Here is a 21870-nt window from a genome sequence, read left to right as displayed (position 1 = left end):
GCGCCCACGTTGGGACCCTCGAGGCTCGCGCGCAACGCGGACTCTCCGGACTGGCCGGCGCGATGGCCTCGGAAGTGGTGTGCGGGCTCATTTTCAGGCTGCTGCTGCCCCTCTGCCTGGCAGTCGGTAAGTCGAGTCGGCGCGGAGGGGACGGGAGGCGACAGTGGGGCGTGCGCGGGGGCTCCCGAGCTCGGTTCGGGTCGCTCTGGCGGCGGGACGCGATTCGAGGAGCCCGCATTGTCCCGGGTTCCACAGCTTGTGTGCTCGCTTTCCTCGGGGGCGCACTGTCCGGCTGGATAGACCGGGTCTCCGGGACGGCATGTGCTGGGGACTGTATGGGTTGAATTTGAAGTCACACGTGGATTTTCCTTCGTGCAGTACTGATTTGTGCACAAGGGATGCAAGTGTGGTTGGAAGGACCCTCCCCAGACATACAGTACAGAGTCGCACTGCCCGGTCCATGTCCCCGGACGAACAGTGCACTCAGATACACGGTGCCTTGCAGACGGCCCTGCGGTCCCCTCTCCTTCACCTGGTAGCCCAGCGCCTGCGACTCGAAGTGCTGGGAAAGAGAACCTTTGAACCTCGGATCTGTGTGCTCGAGGCTGAGGCTGTAGACCGGCCAAGACCGGGTCCCAACCCCGGGCGCTTACCCTCCGCGGAGATTTCGGGCTGTAGAGCAGGACAGGGACGCGATGGGGCGGCAGGCGGGAGCCCCTCCACGCCTCTGCCTGCATCTCACTAGTTCTGCCCCGGTGGGCGTTAAAGAAGCTCCGTCCCGGCCTGAGGATACAGGCGGTATTCTTGCAGTGAGAGCGTTCTGAGAAGGAAAGCGAATTCCTCCTAAGACCGACCCACAGCGCCTGGCTTTCCTGCTCCCAGCTAGAGCTCCGAAGGAGAACACTTTTTACCAAGTGGCAATTGTGTTTACAAAGAGAGGTGGCCTTCGCAGAAGATTGCCGGAAATTGACGACTCAAAATCATCCATGTACTAAATGTTTTCTTTGTGCAAGGGATGGAAAGGGGGCTCTAGAGGGTTCGATCCTGGCCAGGGCGCCTCGTTTGTAGCTGCTAATGAGTGAAGCGTCCGCAGGTGTCCGCACAATAAACCTGGGCGGAAACGCGGCGAAGGCTCTCCAAGAGAGACCAGCTGTGGCCAACGAGGTCCTCAAGCGCCGCGAGGGCCCGCGCGTGCTGCCTGTGGCTTCTCTTTGCAGTTTGAGTGTCCAGGCAGGACCACTTTGCAGCGATCCTTGTCCCTCTTGATCACATGTGTAGATCTGCACGAAGCATCCACACGCTTGGTGTGGCCCTCTCTCTCCTCCCAGTTTGCCCAAGTTTGCAGAGCAGAAGGGTTTGGGGACAGCGATTTGGGGAGAGCAGCTCTGGCTGCTCCGCGTGCATCACACACAGGTCACATAGTGGCCTCGATCAACGCTGCATCTTGATTGCTTGGCGCCGTGCCTGGCACACTTTATATTTGCCGAGTGGAAGCTAGAGCCTGAGTTAACTGGGGCCTTTTAGTGTGAGCGGGTGGAGGGGTGCTTTACAGTGAGGACGAGCAGTGCTCAAAGCCTCACTCTTCCTTCCCGACAGTCCCCTCCATTCCCTCCCCTCACCGCCTCCCAGCCCACTCTGGGGGCAGTGTGGTCACTTGCAGCCACCTCAGTCCACTCTGTTACTTGCACAACTAGCTGGATTAAGTGACCTTGTGCAAAGCTTTTGACTCAGGCCTCCACTAGCCCACCCCTGTGACGTTCCCCGGCTGCTGGGTGTAGGGCCCTGTTATTCCGACTGATTGCTGGGGAATCTTTGCCTCAAAGCCCCTTGGTGTCTGCGGAGCTCTGCCCAGCTCTGAAGACCAGGTCCCTTCTCTCTGCTGCTCCTGGGCTTCTTCCTCTGCACTCCGGGACCTAGTGCACACCGGCCTACAGCCTCGGGGCCGGGAGATGGGGAGACTCGAGGCCAGTGAGTGCCAGCTCCGCTTCCCTGGACTTGCTAGAAGGAGTGCTGGTTCCAGCCACCTTCCTGCCCCCTCGCTCCCAGGACATCCTGAATCCCCCCGCCCACCCAGTATTCTCAGTCCTCTTTCTGCTTCCAGTTCATTCCTTGCCCTCCCATACTCATCAGGGCGCAGGGAGGCTAACCTGGGTGGGTAGGTGGGGGTGAGGCCCCAGCTGGGCCTAGCCTGTCACTCCCCCCACCTTTGTCAGCCGACTGACCTAGGTGAGGGTGGAGGACTCCCCGCCCCCCGCCTCCACCCCCAACCCCCCAGCTAGAAGAGGCAAAGAGGCCATGGCTCCTGGGAATACCAGACAAGGGACCTCTGATACTGCTATGTTGGCTGCTGTATAGGAAAGACAGCCCAGGTCCTGGTTAACCACTCCCTCTAATCACTGAATTTGTAGGGGCAAGCGGGCTGGGTGGTTGTTGCCTAATTTGAGAACTTGGTTCTCTTCTACAGGAAGTGGATATTTTCAAGGTTATTGGAAAGCTTTCAGTTCTGCCTACTCCCAAGGTGCTACTAAATCAAATATTCAGGTTTCCCTAATATTCTGGGCATGGAAAGAGCGATGATCTGTTTGCTATTAGAATCGATTTTACATTTTAGCCATCTATTTTTATATCTGGGCAAGGCAGCCTTCAAAGCGAGCCTATGCAGAAGCTTATGTGTTTCTCCTTTAAACCCATTTGTTTTCTCTTAGCACAGTTCTCTGTCCCACCCATCTTTAGTGTATGATTTGAGTTGATTCCTGGGTCAGGAATGGATTTTTTTAATGCACATGCTCCTCACCCGCCCATACTCTTGCCTGTTTTTTTCTCATGTCTTGCCTACAAGAGTGGACTTTCAGGGGGATAGGGAGGTAGAGGCCCCTAGGGAGCACCAACAGTTTGCTCTTGACTCTAACCTGAAGGTTGGCTGTTCAAGCCCACCTGGCAGTACCTCAGAAGAAATCCATTAAGATTACAGCCAAGAAAACCCTACGGAGCAGTTCTACTCTGTAACACAGGGGGTCACAATGAGGCAAACTCAACTTCACAGCAACTAACAACCACAGTAGGGACGGATAGGGGAAGCCTGATTTGGTCAGGACATGTTGGGGCCAGGAGGGGCAGGGGCCGTAGTGGCTGGCTAGCTTACGCGCCCCCTAATGAAGTGACCAGAGCTTAGGGAAGAACAACAGAAAGGGCCATGTGTAGCACACCCAGAGAACTAATCCCCTAACCAATGATCTGAGAAAATGATACTTACACTTGGACGATATTGCAACTCCAGGAAGACTCTCTAGAATTCCCTTTACAGATGGATTAAAATCTGAGTAAAACACACGAACAGTGTTGAGTGTCTTCCCTACTGCTGCTCTGTTAGCTCTTAGCGGTAGGAAGATTCAGCAGTTGAAAGATTCCTTTAAAGCATTACAAGTGACCTTCTTTCCTGTCACACCTTCTCACCCTTATGTAGGTAGATGATATTTATCACTTACAGAAAGGAGAACAGTGAGAGTGAAAAAGATGGTGTTGTGACTTTGCACTTAAAGACACCTCCATTGCAATCCCTGACCGTGCCCTTTGCTGTGTGATGGTGGAGTTGTTTCTATTTGTTTCTTTCCTTTCCGTAAAATGGAGATACGAATACTTCCTTTCTTGGGTTGTTGTTAAACAGTCTGCGCCTAACACCTTGCAAAGGGCCTGGCACCCTGTAGGTGCTCAAAAAGGGAGATACTAGTATTACATTTATGAAGAACTGTAGAAGAGCAGGAAAGCTGGCTGAATGTTTTAGTAGACATGAGCAGATTAGCCATGTAAAGTGGACCTGAGGAGAATGCTAGGACTCTGGGGTTCATATCAAAGCAGTGGGTTTCATCAGTACCTTCTTAGAGCCAGATGATGCAGTTGAAAGTTGGTGTGTTTGGGTAGGGAGGGTGTTTCATGATCAGGATTGTTCTCATCAGTTTCTCCTGGTATTCTATACAGCTAGTCCCTAATTTATGACATATTTGAGTTACACTGAACTGCAGTTTTTTTGTACATCTTATCATTAGTAATATGTACTGCGTACAATGTTGCAGAACATAATTTGCTGATGTTATCATTCTCAGATGTTCATTTGTAGATGTTCAGTGTTATGATTTATAAAGATACTGATAATAAAAGGTAATGAAAAAACTAAAAAAAGAGATACATTTGACTTATGTTAGAACCAACTTACGATGAAGTCATGGGAATGGACGCTGGCGTAAGTTGGGGACTACCTGGATATCTGCGCCTACAGTCTTCTGATGAAATAATATGCTCTCCTTAGAACTATGCTGACAGTGCTTACTTATGTCGTCCTGACACTACACCGTGATTTTCATACAATATGATTTTATTTTGATTTTTTACATGGGCATTTAACTTTTGGGTTCTTATGGTACTAACAGTTAATTGAATATGAAGTTATATAGTAAGAATGTGCATAATATAATTTTTTATGTAAATATTCAGGACAAGTTACAACAATATAAGTATACGGATATTTAAGAATATTTGATTAAGAACAGTATGATGATCCAGTGTGTATAATATAAAACATTAGATTTCATGAGATTTGTAGATTTAAACCATTGTTTTCAGGACATGGAATCGGGTAAATGAAGCAAATCTCCCATTGAATTGCACTGTGTTGGAAAACATTTTTTAAATATTTGGCTGTCAGCATCTCCATTCGTCATATTCATATGACCTTCCACTTGACCTTTTAGACATATTTAGGACATGATAAGATTTTAAGAAGGCTGAGGAGCCTTGAAACCACATACTAAATATCTGTGGGGATAGCATCACATGATTTTTCTCTTTTACAGTTTCATAATTTTTTGACCTGTCAAATAATTATCTAATGGGCATAGAACATTTAACTAAATTATTTTTAAAACTTAAGAGAGACAACATGCAATTTTTCATTAAAAAACTATAAATAAATGTTACCAGTTTAAAAAATATTTTCATGACCTCTGCAGAATATACAGTATTTTTTGTTTGACTTGTTTCATCACGTAGATGATGAAGTTTCCTGATTAATATTTTGCCTGCTGTTTTTGAACTCAGTTTGTATTGGTGGTTATAATTCTGCATTAAACTAGGATATCATGGATGAACATATTTAAAGTTTTTTGTATATGGATTTGCAAATTTTAAATGCATTTTATAAAAGAGAATCGATTTGGGGCATTTGAGCGGTTATTTCTGCTCCTAGATTGGAAGGCACTCAAAATACACAATGGCTACAAAAATAGACTTGAGTATACCAAAGGTTGTGAAGATGGCTCAGGAGCAGACAGCGTTTCATTCTGTTATCCATGGGGTCACCATGAGTCAGCACCCACTGGACAACAACTAACAACAGCAACAACAATGGGGAAGGTGTTTCTGTTGCTGTGACAGCAAAAGGGAGAACGGATATTAGCATGCAGCTGTCAGTCTGTGCCTCCTAGAGAAGAAAGTAACTCAACATGCCCTGACTTGGATATTCAGGGTGAGCAGCATGGTTCACAGTGCACTGCAGTATTTTTCAGTAAGAACGTTACTTAGATGTGTAAGATTTGGACCTTCAGTGGAAATTTGGCTCAAGACATCACCCTACATTGTGTCCTATGCAGCTCTTAGGGTGTTCTCTTTAGACAGTAGTGTTGCTCCTATCTCGAAGTCAGCTTCAAAGGATGCTTGATTTCACCATGGGCTTTAGGAGCAATATAGAGCAATGATTGAGACAATGGGTTTGAAGGTCATGCTTAGTTCAAAACCTGGTGATGCCACTTGGTAGTTGAGTGATATTGGAAAAGTTGCTTCTCAAAGCCTCAGTTTCCTGTTATGAAAATTAGGATATTAATGGTACCTATCTCAGAGTTGGGGATCAAATGATAACATGCTGAGTGCCTAGCACATAATAAGCAAGTGTCATTAGAAACAGCTTTGAGATTAGTAATGTTCTCGAAGTGCCCCAAATTTTAAAACAGACTCTCTTAACTCATAATACTTGAGTATTTTTATTTCACTTTTCTCACATCATTTAGTTGAGTAATAAGTCTTTTCACTTAAAGTTTAAATATTTGTGGAAAGATGAAATGAATCTTAGTTATCCGTTTATTAGCATACGCTAGTTCACATAGCTTATTTTCCTCTTCACCTAGTTGGGAAGGAATGAGCGTTTTAATTGTTTGGGGAGAGATAGTTGTTAAATGGTGGATGTAGGTCTCATTTAGCTGACCAGGGATTTTTCTAGGTGGTCGTAATATCACAGAAATCAACGATGCGTTGCATTGGGCAAATCTGCTGCAAAAGACCTCTTTAAAGTGTTAAAAAGCAAAGATGTCACCTTAAAGACTAAGGTGCGCCTGACCCAAGTCATGGTATTTTCAATTGCCTCATATGCATGCAAAAACTGGACAATGAATAAGGAAGACTGAAGAAGAATTGACACCTTTGAATTGTGGTGTTGGCAAAGAATTGAATATACCATGGTCTGCCAGAAGAATGAACAAAATCTGTCTTGGAACAAGTACAGCCAGAATGCTTCTTAGAAGTAAGGATGGCAAGGCTTCGTCTTACATACTTTGGACATGTTATCAGGAGGGATCAGTCCCTGGAGAAGGACATCATGCTTAGTAAAGTAGAGGGTCAATGAAAAAGAGGAAGACCCTCAACGAGATGGATTGACACAGTGGCTGCAACAATGGGCTCAAGCATAACAACGATTGTGAAGATGACAAAGGACCGGGCAGTGTTTTGTTCTGTTGTACATAGGGTCACTATGAGTCGGAAGTGACTTAACGGCACCTAACAACAACAACAATATCACAGAAGGAGCCCTGGTGGCACAGTATTTGAGCACTTGGCTGCTAAACCCAGAGGTCGTCAGTTCAAACCTACCAGTGCGTCTGTGGGAGAAAAGACCTGGTGATCTGCTCCCATAAAGATTACAGCCTTGGAAACCCTATGGGGCATTTGTACTCTGTCCTACAGGGTTGCTATGAGTTAATCAACTCGATGACACACAACAACAATAACAATATTACTGAAAAAGGAAGACTGAAGAGGAATTGACACATTCTAGTTGTGGCATTGGTGAAGAATATTGAATATACTACGGACTGCTAGAACAAACAAATCAGTCTTGGAGGAAGTACAGCCAGAATGCTCCTTAGAAGCAAGGATGGCAAGACTTTGTCTCATTACTTTGGATATGTTGTCAGGAAGGACCAATTTCTAGAGAAGGATATCATGCTTGGAAAGTAGAGGGTCAGTGAAAATGAGGAAAACCCTAAATGATTGTCACAGTGGCTGCAACAGTGGGCTCAAATATAGCAACGATTGTGAGGATAGCACAGGACCGGACAGCGTTTCCTTCTGTTATATTAAGGTCACCATCGGAGCTGATTCAAGGACACCTAACAAAAACAACATCACTGGGTGTTAAGGGGCTTGCCAAGAAGAGTTCAAATACAGAAAATAGCACATTTTTCTGAGAGCTAGCTCTATACACAGGAAACAGAAAACATAAGTTCTTTCCTCTTCCTTCATTCCCTTTATTTGCATTCTATGGTTTCTGACATCCAACGGGAAATAGACTGTTGTGATTAAGAGCCCTGGCTCTAAAGCTACATTGTTCAGGTACAGATCTGGGCTTGCTGTGCTAGCTGTGTGACCTTGATGGAGTTGTTTAGCTTCTCTGTTCTGTAGTTAATTCATCTGTGAAATGAGTTGATAACTAAGAGGGCTGTTGCAGGGTTTAGATGACAGTGCTGGTAATGTGCTTAGAACAGTGCCTGACACATGGTAAATAATATATATCAGCTATTATTATTAGTTCCAGATTCACAACCTAGGCACCGTTATTAATCAAATAAAATGCTTGAGAACCTACTCATGAAGAGCAGCAGTTTCTATGAGCAGATTATTTCGAGTTCCAACCCACTTACAAGGAAACTTTTGGAACTCTATCTGTCTTATAAGGTGAGGACTGTCTTGTTCCTCCCACCAGATACACCTAATTTATTCTTTCTCCTTTTAAACAATGTGGAGTGTAAGACATCTTCTCCCTCCTGGAAGTCTCCTTCCTGGGCAGCGTCAGCTGTCCCTTTGTGCTGTCGTCACACATTGCTCATAGTTTTGCACTTAGTTACGTGAGCTTTCTCTTCCTTTCTATGTTATAAGAGCTGCAGGTGCAGGGATCCTGTAGAGTTCTTCTTGATATCCCCAGCACTAATCTTAACGCCTAACATCTAGCAGATATTTAAGACTGTGTCTGATCATCACACTTCAGCTGTCTAGAAAAGGGCTGTAATACCCAGTGAGCACTGAAGAAAGACTTGCTGATGTAGTAATTAAACAATTCATTGAGTATATTTTTTCTCTTGGATATTTCAGGAGTCTAAAGATAGAGTTAGGTCTAGGTTCCTATAGCTATTGGCTTTCACGTCTTTGAGTATAAAATCCCTACCAGTCTAGTTTACACCCTCTGTTGCTTTCCTAAGTATGAATTTTATCAGGATGTCCATGAAAAATACCTTTTACTTGCTCTGCAGAGAACCGAGAAGGAAGAAATCAGTGGACAGTTGTCAAACTTCACTGGGGCACCATCCTTGAAGTGCATATTATTTTTAAAAAAATTTTTAGCTCTTCTGGAACGGCACAAATTGATCCTTTTTCTGCTGTGATCAAATCCACTAGGTCTTCAGTTTGGGCCACAGGTGCAGAAAAGAAGGACTGAGACCCTGAACCAGCTGAGCGTTTTGAACGAAAGTGCCATGGAAGTTCATTATAGATATGTGCAGAAAGACTGTGAATCATGGAGTGCCTGCCAGCTCCTTGCCCCTGCCTTCCCGCACTGCACCTCCCTGCTGGCAGCATTCTGCTTGGGCATCATACGCCGGCTGGAGAACCTAGGCAGTGAGCATCTTGGAAAGGGCCCCTGTCTAAGAGGCCCAGCGCAGTCTCAGTCCTGTTAATAATGAGCACTGTGGCTGCCAAGTCACGGAAACCCTCTACTTCTGAGTTACGTCATCTATAAACGAGGAGTTCAAGACTAAGAAATATTCCCATGGTAAATATTCTATGATTCCCACAGTAATATTTCTGCACTGTTTTTTTTTTTTTATATTAGAAAGTATGACTATAGACAACACACCAGAATTCATACATCTAAGTTTCTCTGGCCGCTTAATAACCATCATACTTATATTAGTTTGGACTTGCCTTTTAAAACAGTTTAGGGACCGCTAAAGAAATTAATTTTTTTAATCATGTTATATATTTGGTTGAGGGTTTTCCAGGACAATTGGTTGTAAAGGAGAGACATTCTAGTTTCCGCTTGCAATCCTGGTAGTTCTGTGATTCTGTCTCCCTCCTGACAGGAGTCAGGCACACCATCCCATCACCAGTGATTAGAATAATAAAAACAACAAAACGTGTTGTCAGATTTAGTTTTGAAATGGTTGTGTGTAGCTTTGCAGACGTAAAGACATCCTGCCACCCATGGTTTACGATCAGACACGCCTATAAAGAAAACCAAACCATGTCTAGTTCTTAGCTGAAGCTAAGCAGTCAGGTAGGAATCAGAAAAAGGTTATCATAAAGTGTAACATTTCAGTGGCATTGTGGGCCTCATGGGATCTCAGCTGGATAATTCCATTATCCATGAAAGAAAATGGCAGGGCAGAGAGCTTCAGGTGTGTGCATGTAACCAGAGTTAGCAGGGCTCCCAGTGCAGGTGTTGCTCCCACATGGGGTCAGCCATGTGGTCACAGCTTCCAGCATTTCAAAGCCTTCTTGCCTCTCCCTCCTCTTGCCTCTTTTTTCCCCTTACTAAAGACTTCCAGTTTGCTAATCCTGACTCCTGATGGCCTGGAGGCCTAAAGTCAGTCTAGCTGGTAAGCCAGGAATGGTTCTTAGAGCTAGGTCCCCCTCCCCATGCCAGTCAAAATAGCACACAGAGCCTCTGGAGGTCCATCTCCAGGCAGGAGAGAGGATTAAATGTCAGATTATAAAGCTGTGGGAGGAAGTCTAGTCAGGAGGGGGGCTTTCTTGTGAGCTGGTATTTTACAGACACCTCCAACTCCCTAGAATTTTTGTTAAGAACCATAAACCTCTTTTGCAATCATTTTCAAAGCATCATCGTTTCTGCTGTTAACATTGCTTAGAGTCACATTGTGTTTTTGACCCATTGCCTGAGGATCCCCACTCACTCACTGGACTGTGCTGAGGATTCCTTCTGCCTCTCTTCAAATCTTGAGACCATCCTCAAAGTGCACCGTGGATGTTATTGGGGACGATGTGGCACAGGCACCAAAAACATTTCTTAAATTTGACATCAAAATATTTTGAGCAATTGCCTTTAGAATAAGTATATATCTTCCCCAAATTACAACTTAGAAGGGAACATCTCAGATGTTATCTTACCCTTAATGACTGTGATTGATTATTTATTCCAATGTGTCCATACTCAGATTTACATTTTAGATCTAGTTCTGGAAGTATATCTTAAATGCAGTTCTGTCCTTCGAAGGAGGGAGACATCTGTTGTTCAGATACATCCTGTTTCAAAGATCTTTGCAATATGAGCCCCACTTTAATAATATTTCATAAATTTGAATATGCATATCATGGGTTTTCTTCAATAGAGCGTATTTGAAGTGTGGCTTTCATAGTCCACTGGTGATGTCATTTCTTTTAATAATTTTTTTTAACCATTCTCTGATTTTGACCAAGTTTTCCTGCCTCCCCCCCTCCCCTGATATCTATATCAATTGTCCAGAAGTCACCAATGTGACACAGAAACCCAAACTTCTGTTTCACGGTGACTCTGTCTTTGCTGGCCTCAGATAGCAGGGCTTTTGTTTACTCCAACGTCCAAGGGAATTCTTGTCTGATTTTTTGTTGATCCATATCTTTTTATCACTTTTGGCATTATTGCTTTCTAGATTTCTTTTCTGGCTATTGCCCTAAAGGAGTTTTGCAAATTTTTAAAATCTTATTTTGAAGTTCTCCAAATATTACCATTTATACCACCCAATACACTTATTCCTGGTTCAGTTGTTGGTACTTCATCTCCATCTCAATTCTCAATAAAAGATAAGAAAAGAAATATTTTGATTATCTAATTTCTTCTTTGTTCTTAAAAATTAAGCAACAGAGGGAAGCATAAAGGAGAGGCTTCAGGATTACCCATGTTCTCTGTGGATCAGTGCTGATCCCTCCTCAGGGCACAGGGCTAATCTAGCCCCCCACTCTGCATAGTTTGGCTGCAGTGTGAAGGGTCTCGGTAGGTTCTCAGCATTCTTGTTCCCATGCTAACGATAAGTATTAGTTCTTCCTGAAAAGTGTTTCTCATTTATTCTGTCATTCATGTGTGCAATCCTAGCAAAAGTAATTAAGTTGCAGTTGCTGCTTAAACATCCCAACTATTTAGCACCATGGTTCTCCTGTTTTCTCAGTATTATTCCTTGAATTAGTGAGTCCAGAATGAACACATATTTTGGTTTGTTTTCAACATTTTTCTCTAGAAAAAGTCATAAATATGCATCTGACATTTGGCCACATACATAAATAAGTACAGAAATAAAAGTCTCCCGTTAGGTGCAGGTTTCCATGTGCACACTGTGAGGGTTAGAGGGTTTCCACCACGAGCCAACGCTAGGCAAAAGTGTAAAAAGTGCCACTCCCCCTTTCTTGTCTGCACTAAGTAACCTGCTTCCATACCTTAGTCTCCCTTCTGCCAGGTTTCCGTGACTTGCCCAGGGAGGTTGAGGGGCCTGAGGGAAGACCATGGCTTTTTGGGTTAATCAGGACAAGTTTCAGTCAGACAACTGAAGACAAGTTGAAGTTATAGAGCTTCTCTGAGCCTGTTTTCCCATCTGAAAAATAGCAGAAATAACTTCTTAGTTTTCTAGTGTTGCTGCTGCAACAAAAATGCCACAAGTTGGGGGCTTTAAAGGACAGATATTTATTTTCTCACAGTTGAGGAGGCTAGAAGTCTGAATTCTGCGTGTGGCTCTAGGGTGAGGTACTTGTCTGTTTCAGCTTCTAGTTGCCCACACTTACTGGAGTTCTCCGTGGTCATCAGACAGCGCTTGCCTCTGTCTGTGCTGCTCCTTATCACTCAGAAATGATTAGGTTTAGGACACACCCTACACTGATATGGCCTTGTTAACACAAAGAAAAACCTATTACCATCTAAAAGTACAGGGGTTAGGATTCCAACACATATTTTAGGGGGACACAATTTGATCCATAACAACATCTATCTCAAAAATAATAGTAAGGAGTGAATGAAAAAAATATAAGCCTAGCATGGTGCTGACAGAGTAAGGGGTAAACACATGTTAGTTGCTTCTCTTTCTCCTTCCAAGTGCCTGGGCCTCTCCCTACCCACCTTGTCTGAATACTGTGTTCTGGACTCACACCCCTGTAGATTGATAAGGGGTTACAGGAACATTGTTAATGGCTCCATGTGTCCCTATTGTTAACTAGGGCAAAAGCTATCACCAAACAGAGAAATTCTGAGGTTGGGAATTCAGTATCCAGTGAGGATAGAAGAAGTCCCCAAATCTATTTCTACCATGATTGTTTGGTGGAGCTTGTGGTTCTTTAAATCAGTGATAATTCTTTGAAGTAATTACCTAGTAAATTATACAAAGTTTTGATGGATTAATCTTAAATAGTGCTAGTTAAGGACGAAGGATTTTTATAACAGTGAAAACAATGAAGTATCTCAGTTTGCTAAGGCAGTGGTGATAGCAATATGTGGTAAATAAGCTTATTTTCATGACTTTTATTGAATACCAGAACTGGATATTTGATACTTGAGCTATATTTCTTGGTTGATTTTTTTACCCCTCATTTTTATTTCAGACACTGGATTTTAATATCCATAACATGTCTTTTATTTTGAATTCTGTAAATCTTAATTTTTCTACCTACTTGTAATCATTGTGATATTTGAATTTATTTCACATTTTCCCAGTTTGACATTTAGCAGTAACAATTTGGTAATTTCATAAACAAGCTGAGCGGAATTGAGTAATTTCCTTTACTTTTAGAACTGGTTCAAGTTGAGTATGTTAGGTCTGAAAATAAGTTCCAAAGACTGTCTTTTTTAGAATTCATTTAAGGATGGCTTATTTAGTGGGATAGATTTAATAATTATAGTTTTCTGATTTAAACAGTTTTTCAGAAAGATTTAAGAATGAAGCTTTTGTGATGGTTGTCAGGTGAGCTGAATATTGAGAGTCTTATGATGCTGTAGGAGATTGTCATATTTTGCATTTAAAAAAAAACTTCTAAGAGGAGTAAAAATGATGTCTTAGTGAGAACACTAGATAGATGTTCCATTAGAAATTAAAACAAAAATTTTATTGAAGGAATAATTTCATTTCTCAAAACAGAAACACGTGGCATTCTAACAGGCTGCGCGTGTTCTGCCTTGCAGGTAGAACACTAGGCTATTTAACAGGCAGAGTAAACAAAGACAGATGGTTTCATATGAGAGAGAGTGCAGGGGGAGGAAGGGAAATTTGCAAGGGGTGGTTAAACTACAAACATTCTTAACATCAAATTCTAGCCTAACATAAATCTCTCATTCCTGATACATCCAGTTTGACTAAGGCAGTATTTCTAAAATGAAACATATAAACATTCTTGATGTGTGGATTTAGTGATGGATTGTAGGCTGAGTCAAATCTAGTTACAGTCCTTAAAATGTAAAGTCAACCATTGTTAGGAAGGAGTGAAAATTAAATCAGCTCTAAATCTGAAGCCTTTTGAAATGTAAACGTCACCCATCTAGCTAAGGAGGAGCGAGTTAGGGCCCAGGCATTCACTGGGTGAATGAAAGCAGTTAAAATAGCAAGTTTATTTACATAAGTTAAAGCCCAAATCTCTGCACTCTTTGTGTTACAGACAGTCAGGACTTTATAGCTGCAATCTGCCTCCTTATTTTAACAAACATAGTCTCTACCTAGTTTGAAATTTAATGAAGAACTAGAGAAATAAAATGGAAAAACCTTAACGAGTGAATATTAATTTGAGAGTCAGGATGTGGAACTAAGACTTAATATATACTTGTCTTGGCTGGGAAGTTATTCATAAGTTCTAACTACATTTAACATTATCAGTCTTACTTCCTACCCTCCTGTTGAGCAAAGTGCCTTCTCTGGGGACAGCGGCATAAACATTCTTAACAGGTGCTGAGTAAATCTTTATCTAGGTTAGAAATTCTGATTCCTACCTTGTTTGTTTTTTAAACAGTAAAACTTTGACAAAAGGCTGAATGGTTTCTTTAGAAGTGTAGAAATGAAAATCTTAGTTTAATTCAGAACAGAGTTTTAAATTTAGGTTTGAAGACACCTAAATCAGCTATGCCAATGCCTCAGATTCTTTTTTGAGGGGGCAGGAGTCACTGGTTTATTGTGTGTGTGTGTGCAGTGTGCATGTGTGTGTTTAATATTATGTTTTCGGTGAAAGTTTACACAGGAAATTAGGCTCTCATTGAACAATTTCTATGCATAACGTCCAGTGATATTGGTTACATTCTTCACAATATATCAGCATTCTCATTATTTCCATTTTGGTTGTTCTGTTTCCATTAATCTAGCTTCCCTGTCCCCTCTAACTTTCTCATCTTTGGTCTACGGTAAATGTTAACCATTTGGTGTCATCTAGATGATTATTTTGAGGAGCACAGTACTCACAGATAATATTATTTATTTTATGAGCCAGTCTGTCATGTGGCTGAAAGAGCACCTCAGATTCTAAAACTGACATCTGCAATGGGATAATCTGTGTTTATCTATAATATAAAAGTTAATAATTTACTGTAATAAGTAAAGAGTCCTTAAGCAACTTAAATGCTTTTTTAGTGTTTAATTACATTATTTCATCGTATATTCTCATGTTATGTTTTAAATACCTTGAAAGTGTCAAGAATTTTTTCACATAATAATGTCAAAGTTTCTGCTCAGATGAAGATATAGATATTTAGTTAGGAGTCACAGAGATTTCTAGCCCCTGTGGGCTAGATTTCAGCTTAGCTCGTGATACAGATAAAATGAGTGATTTGATGGGGAGTTCTATGAAGTTCTAAGATAATTACCCAGAAGTTTGAAGCTGCATTGGCAAATCCACTAGGTATCTTACACAACTGTACAGGCAGTCCCCAGATTACCAACGAGTTTCATTTTTAGGTCTGCCTTTAAGTCAAATTTGTATGTAAGTCGGAACAGTTAGGTATGGTTCTATCTAATGTCAGTTAATCTAAGGTTTGTCTTAGTATATAGTGTACCTTTCTATGCATAAAAAAATTAAAGAATCCAGATACACTAAAACATCTTTAACATCATAATATGGTAATAATAATGTTTTGATGTATGTTGGAAAGAGTGCCCATTTGTCATTATGAACCATAGTATATACCTCAAATTTTTAATATAATAGGTGTTACAGGGGTTGGTTGTTAACTATGGGTTGTATGTAAGGTGGGTGTTTGTAATCCGGGGACTGCCTGTATTATAAATTCCATGGGCAAACCTAGAAGCCTGTTACAGATGAGGCATCCTGTCGATTTTTCAGGACAAGACAAAGGGATCCTAAGTTGCAGATCTTCTATTTTAAAATCAGTGGGAAGATGCACAGAGTTTCAAATTTTTTCTGCATTTGTTTATAACATTTATATGTGTGATAGTTAACTACTAAATTTTAGTTGATTTTTTTCAATGGGAAAATAATGAGCAAACAAATGAAATAAAGATCTTTGTATATTTTATTAGTGTGGAAAGCAAGACTGTATTAGTTCTGACCTTATGACTTAACTATAGTAATTGATTGAGCTACGGACAACTAGAGAATTCAAATACTTGCAGAAATCGCATACGTTTTCATATCGTCGCAACCACTAATCTGGGTGGTTCTGGAATGGACTAAATCAAAGCAGACCATCCTATTTAAAAGAAATGATTCACCTGTGTTTCTCACAGACAGTATTTTTGTGCATTATTTTTCTAATTCTCCTCCTTACTGTCAATTTCATAGTATGCCATGGGAAGTCACTTCCAGACTTAAACAGTCATTGTTTTAATGGGCAGTGATGGCCATAAGAGCTGTGCCTAGCATTTTGCATTTGGTTCTGAGTACTGGTCCTGAAGCTGGCCTGCTTGATTTCAGCTCTGCACAATTGTGTGAATTTGGGAAAGTTGCTTAACTCTTTGTGCCTCAGTTTTCTCATATGTAAAATGGAGATGATAATAGTACCTATCTCATAGGATTGTTAAAAGGATTAAACTTAGAAGTTCCTGGCACATTTTAAACCCTGTACATGTGCTTAGGAGCCCTGGTGATGTAGTGGGTAAGAGGTCATCTGCTAACCAAAAGGTTGGCAGTTTGAATTCACCACCCACTCCTTGGAAACCCTATGGGGCAGTTCTCTGTGCTTATGTAAAATATCTAGATTTTATTTTATATCTGTCTCTATGGAAAACTTGAAGTACCTCAGATGTGAAAATTTATTCTGTATAGTTGATTATTCAATCCTTAAATGCAATGAATGAGTGCTTTGTGCATATTATTATGCTAGTGACTGAAAAACCAAACCAAACCTATTGCCCTGGAGTCAATTCCAACTCATAGCAACAAGGCATGCAAAAAGAAACAAATGAGCTGAAGTAGTATCTACATACATGTTGCCTGTTACATGCTAACTTTGTGATCTTGGGCAAGCCTGGTCTCCAGCTCTTAGCTAATTAAATGTGGGAATTAGCTTGTATCTCCTGCCTGCAATGGTCTGTGACTCAGACCCTCACAGGAAGAGCAGAACAGGTCGTCCCAGCCATGTCAGGGGGGCCCTTTTCTAATGTAATTCCTCTTGGGAAACATTTTTATTTTACATAGGCTTTCACTATCTTAATCTAGCATTTTATGATGGTATCATATTAAAAATAGCTTCATGGTTAGATATTTTTGAGACATGCTGGGTTAAATAAATGTAGACATTTTTTACTGCAGGACTGTTCAGAGCTTAATTTCTAATGAAAATTATGAATTTCTACGAGTTAGATATAATATATAGTGTTTCCTTTTTGTTTCCTTGGCACTGGCATCTGAGGAACACAATTTTATAGAATAAAATTCTATAGGAATTTCACACTGACTTGTGGACTGGTGAAGGGTTTGCTTTAGGATAAGGAGACCTTTCAGAAGACCCTACATTTCTCTTTGTAGGTGTGAGCATGAAGCCAAGCCTGAGAGGTGGTCACTGGCCAACCCACCAGAGGACAGTATAAACATGGTCGTCCCTTTCTTATATGAGCTTGTAAGCTCATTTGTAAACCTTTGATTATTTTTACAGTAAAGTGTTCAAGAGGAGAGAAATGATTTTAGAAACAAAATATTCCAGCTGTCATGGAATACCTACAGATCACCATGTCATGAACATTTCCAGGACTAGCACCCCCACAATGAAGAATTAATAAGGGAGTTAGAACAAGTCAAAGCCCTTCCTGCACCATTCCCGTTATCCTGGATGCACCACTGGCTGGCCTGCTGAGGGTCCTCCTGCTGCCTGCACCTCCTCACAGTCCACCCTCCACATGCTTGCCAGACTGATCTCTCACAGTCGGATGACAATACCTGCTTTATCTCCTCCCGCGCTTTCTCGTTGAACTTAAAAACAACCAAGCACTAAATCCTTCATTGGACCGATAAAGCCATGGTCCCTGCACCCTCTAACCACACTGGAATTATTTTCATTACTCGGATGCAGCTGCTTTTCGCTTTGAGGCCTTTGCACTCACTGTGTTCTCTGATGAGCACTCCTCCCCTAGGTTGCAGCCTGAATGTTACCTGCTCTTGATCTCTTTCCACACCACCCAGCCCTTCCCCCACCCCAGTCACTTGATGTCACAGCACACTTTTGTCTCCACATGCTCGGTGCTTCTGATTTCTTTAATAGTAATGAGTTGCTTATTATTATTTACCTCCCCACCCCCTCCAATTTTCTCAAACTGGAGGGTGAGCTCGAGAAAGACAGGAACCTTGGAACTGTCTTATTCCCTGCTGCATCCACAGTATCTAGAATAGGGTCTGGCCTGCAGTAAGCACATAGCAACTAAATACATTACGTTAACTGTTTACATAACAGCCCCGGAAATGGTGTCATCATGTCCATTCATTCATTCATTCACTCACCCATCCGTCTGTCCATCTGTCCACCCATCCATCCATCTATCCATCCACCCACCCATCCATCCATCCACCCATCCATCCATTCGTACCTGTGTGATCATCTGTAAAATGGACATAATAGTAATATCTACCTCATAGAGTGATTGGATAATTTAAAAAAAATTATATATTGAGCACTTAACACAGCATCTGGCATTTAGTAAGCATTCAGTAAATGTAAATAATTGCTACGATTTTGATCTTCAAGTGATTCATTTCAACAAAGCTTTACGGGTCAACTAGTACTGCTAGATTTTGGGAATACAAAAAGTGCATGAGGCATCATTTCTGCTTTTGAGATCCTTTTAGAACTTTATGTGGTGCAGATTCGCTGTAGTGCTCAGAATGGAAAGTTCTTAATAGCACTCCTCGTATCATGATGTGCTGCCGAGTACTTTGAATGTTGGTGGGAAGTGACCGAGAAACGGAAGTAAAGAGGTGCCACTAGTGGAGCTGGTATGTGCTGAGTCCCTACTGTATGAACAGTGGCTCTTTAATAGGCCCTGGGAACACAAAAATGAAAATGTCACAACATTTGCCACTGGAAGGTCCCAGTCCAGTGCAATGCAGTGAATTAAAGATGAACTGGAGCATAGAGGATGGAGGGAAAAAATGCCAGAGTAATAATATACCATCCAACAAAATCCACTTTCAGGAAATGATCTAGTAAACAAATTTGAAAGTGACTGAAAAAACTACATCCTGTTCTTACTTGTTGACATTGTTAGGTTCCAAAGACCAGGTTGTTATGTGAAATCAGCATTATGTGAAAATGGAGGATGACCACATCAGATCACAATATGGAAGATGAGTACATCATTACATAACTGCCAAATTACATTATTACATAACTGCCACATCACTGAGGATTATGGCCTAGCCAAGTTGACACATAACCTTAACCATCACAGACAGCATTACTCTCTCTGCACACCTCAGCGTTCTTTACTGCTAGACATACATCGTTAATGTGCAAAATAGTGAAATAGTAGATGTTTTACTATTGCCGTAAATGCAAAACGTCAGATAACAAGATAGTAGATAAGTGAGGAGAAGGTGTATATATTGATGCTTCTGGGAATATTTACCTTAAAACATACAGAGACTTTAAGCCAAAGAAATAAATCTGAATGTTTCAGTTTTATGTGTCAGTCATCTGTCGTAGGCCTTTTGTGGGCATAGAGAGAGGAGGAGGTGCGGGGTCTCCCAGTATCCTACTCAGCACTGGCTGCCTTGCTCTTCTCCTGTAAGGCAGACCCACATGTGAGGATAGACTAAAGGTCTGTATGTTTGGGGAAATAACTAGAGCTACACATACTTTGATTTGGGGCAAGGTCAACATTCCACAGATAAAATGACAATCATGCATTTCTTCTTTGTCCATCTTCCAGGAGGTTGTATTTTTCCTCTAAAGTTGTATACCAGATTGCATTGGATGTCCATTCATTGTTGTTGTTGTAAGATGCCATCGAGTCACTTCTGACTCATAGGGACCTCAGGTACAACAGAATGAAACGTTGCCCAGTCCTGCCCCATCCTCACAGTCATTGCTGTTTGAGCCCATTGTTGTAGCCAATGTGTCAATCCATCTCACTGAGAGTCTTCCTCTTTTTTGTTGACCCTCTACTTTACCAAGCATGATGTTCTTCTCCAGGGACTGGTCCCTCCGTATAACATGTCCAAAGTATGTAAGAAGATGTCTTGCCATCCTTGCTTCTAAGGAGCATTCTGGCTGTACTGCTTCCAAGACAGATTTGTTTGTTCTTCTGGCATTCCACGGTATATTCAGTATTCTTCACCAACATCATAATTCAAATATCATTTCTTCTTTGGTCTTCCTTATTCATTGTCCAGCTTTCACATGCATATGAGGTGGTTGAAAATATCATGGCTTGGGTCAGGTGCACATTAGTCCTCAACTTGACATCTTTGCTTTTTAACACTTTAAAGAGGTCTTTTGCAGCAGATTTGCCCAATGTAATATACCATTTGATTTCTTGACTGCTGCTTCCATGGGCGTTGATCGTGGATCCAAGTAAAATGAAATCCTTGACAACTTCAGTATTTTCTCTGTTTCTTGTGATATTGCTTATTGGTCCAGTTGTGAGGATTTTTGTTTTCTTTATGTTGAGGTGTAATCCATACTGGTTATTCATGCCCATTCTAAAGAAAGGCGATCCAATGGAATGAGGAAATTATCAAACAATATCATTAATATCATATACAAGTAAAATTATGCTGAAGATAATTCAAAAAGGGTTGTAGCAGTACATTGACAGGGAATTGCCAGAAATTCAGAAGAGGATGTGGAACAAGGGATATCATTGCTGATGTCAGATGCATCTTGCCTGAAAGCAAAGAATACCAGAAAGATGTTTACCTGTGTTTTATTTATTATGCAAAGGTATTCTTTGATTGTTGGATCATAACAAATTATAGATAACATCGCAAAGAATGGAAATTCTGGAACACAATTAAGTGCTCGTGCGGAATCTGTACATAGACCAAGAAGCAACTCTTGGAACAGAACAAGGAGATAGTGCTTGGTTTAAAATCAGGAAAGATGTGTGTCCAGGTTGTATCCTTTCTCCATACTGACTCAATCCGTATGCTGAGCAAATAATCTGAGCAACTGGACTATATAAAGAAGAATGCAGCATCAGGATTGGAAGAAGACTCATTAACAACCTGCGATATGCAAATGACACAACTTTGCTTGCTGAAAGCGCAGAGGACTTGAAGCACTTACTGTTGAAAGTCAAAGACCACAGCCTTCAGTCCATGCATTAGTAGATGTGAATTACTCTGTGCGTATTTCTTTTGACCTGTCTTATCTTGGACAATTCTTGCCACTTCATTTGTTTATGGACACAGTGATACCTTAGATGTTAGCGTCAGTGTTCAGCATCTGTTACTCCTTCATATATTCACGCAGCAATGGCTGAGTGCCCCTGTGTGCAGGAGCTGGGCTATAGCACTCATCTGCCTCACCGTTGGCTTGTCTTTGTAGGACACAGGCCCACTGGGATCTCTGCAGGATGCAGAGAATGACTTAAGCCAGTTTAAGTTCTCGAAAACAAAAGGATTCATTCGTAAGTATCTTGCATCATGCTTTGTACTAAAATAGAGTGGCCTCTACTAATTAATCTAACTAGGTGAAGCTTTGTTGTTGTTGTTTAGGTGCTGTCGAGTTGCTTCTGACTCAGCGACCACATGCACAACATAATAAAACACTGCCTGGTCCTGTGCCATCCTCATAGTCATTGTTATGCTCGAGCCTGTCGTTGCAGCCACTGTGTCAGTCCATCTTGTTGAGGGTTTTCCTCTCTTTAGATGACCCTCTACTTTGCCAAGCATGATGTCCTTCTCCAGGGATTGGTCCCTCCTGATAACATGTCCGAGATACGTAAGACGAAGTCTCATCATCCTCGCTTCTAAGGAGCACTCTGGCTGTACTTCTTCCAAGACAGACTTGTTCTTCTGGCAGTCCATGGTATATTCAGTATTCTTCGCCAGCACCGTAATTCAAAGGCGTCAATTCTTCTTCGGTCTTCCTTATTCATCATCCAGCTTTTGCATGCATATGAGGTGATTGAAAAACCATGGCTTGGGTCAGGC

The 21870-nt window shown here is 41.7% G+C and overlaps 1 protein-coding gene across 1 annotated transcript in view; it reads left to right on the top strand.

Annotated features, from left to right (window-relative positions):
* Window positions 1-62: 62 nt before the first annotated feature.
* Window positions 63-21870, top strand: part of PIEZO2 (piezo type mechanosensitive ion channel component 2) — a 680804-nt gene continuing 658996 nt past the window's right edge. Inside the window, exon 1 of the mRNA XM_012558213.2 lies at window positions 63-126. Coding sequence (XP_012413667.1) covers window positions 63-126 — 64 coding nt within the window. The remainder of the gene's footprint in view (window positions 127-21870) is intronic.

Source organism: Trichechus manatus, unplaced genomic scaffold (genome assembly GCF_000243295.1).
Source record: "Trichechus manatus latirostris isolate Lorelei unplaced genomic scaffold, TriManLat1.0 scaffold00146, whole genome shotgun sequence".
Lineage (NCBI taxonomy): Eukaryota > Metazoa > Chordata > Mammalia > Sirenia > Trichechidae > Trichechus > Trichechus manatus.
This window is presented reverse-complemented; position numbering and strand designations above follow the sequence as displayed.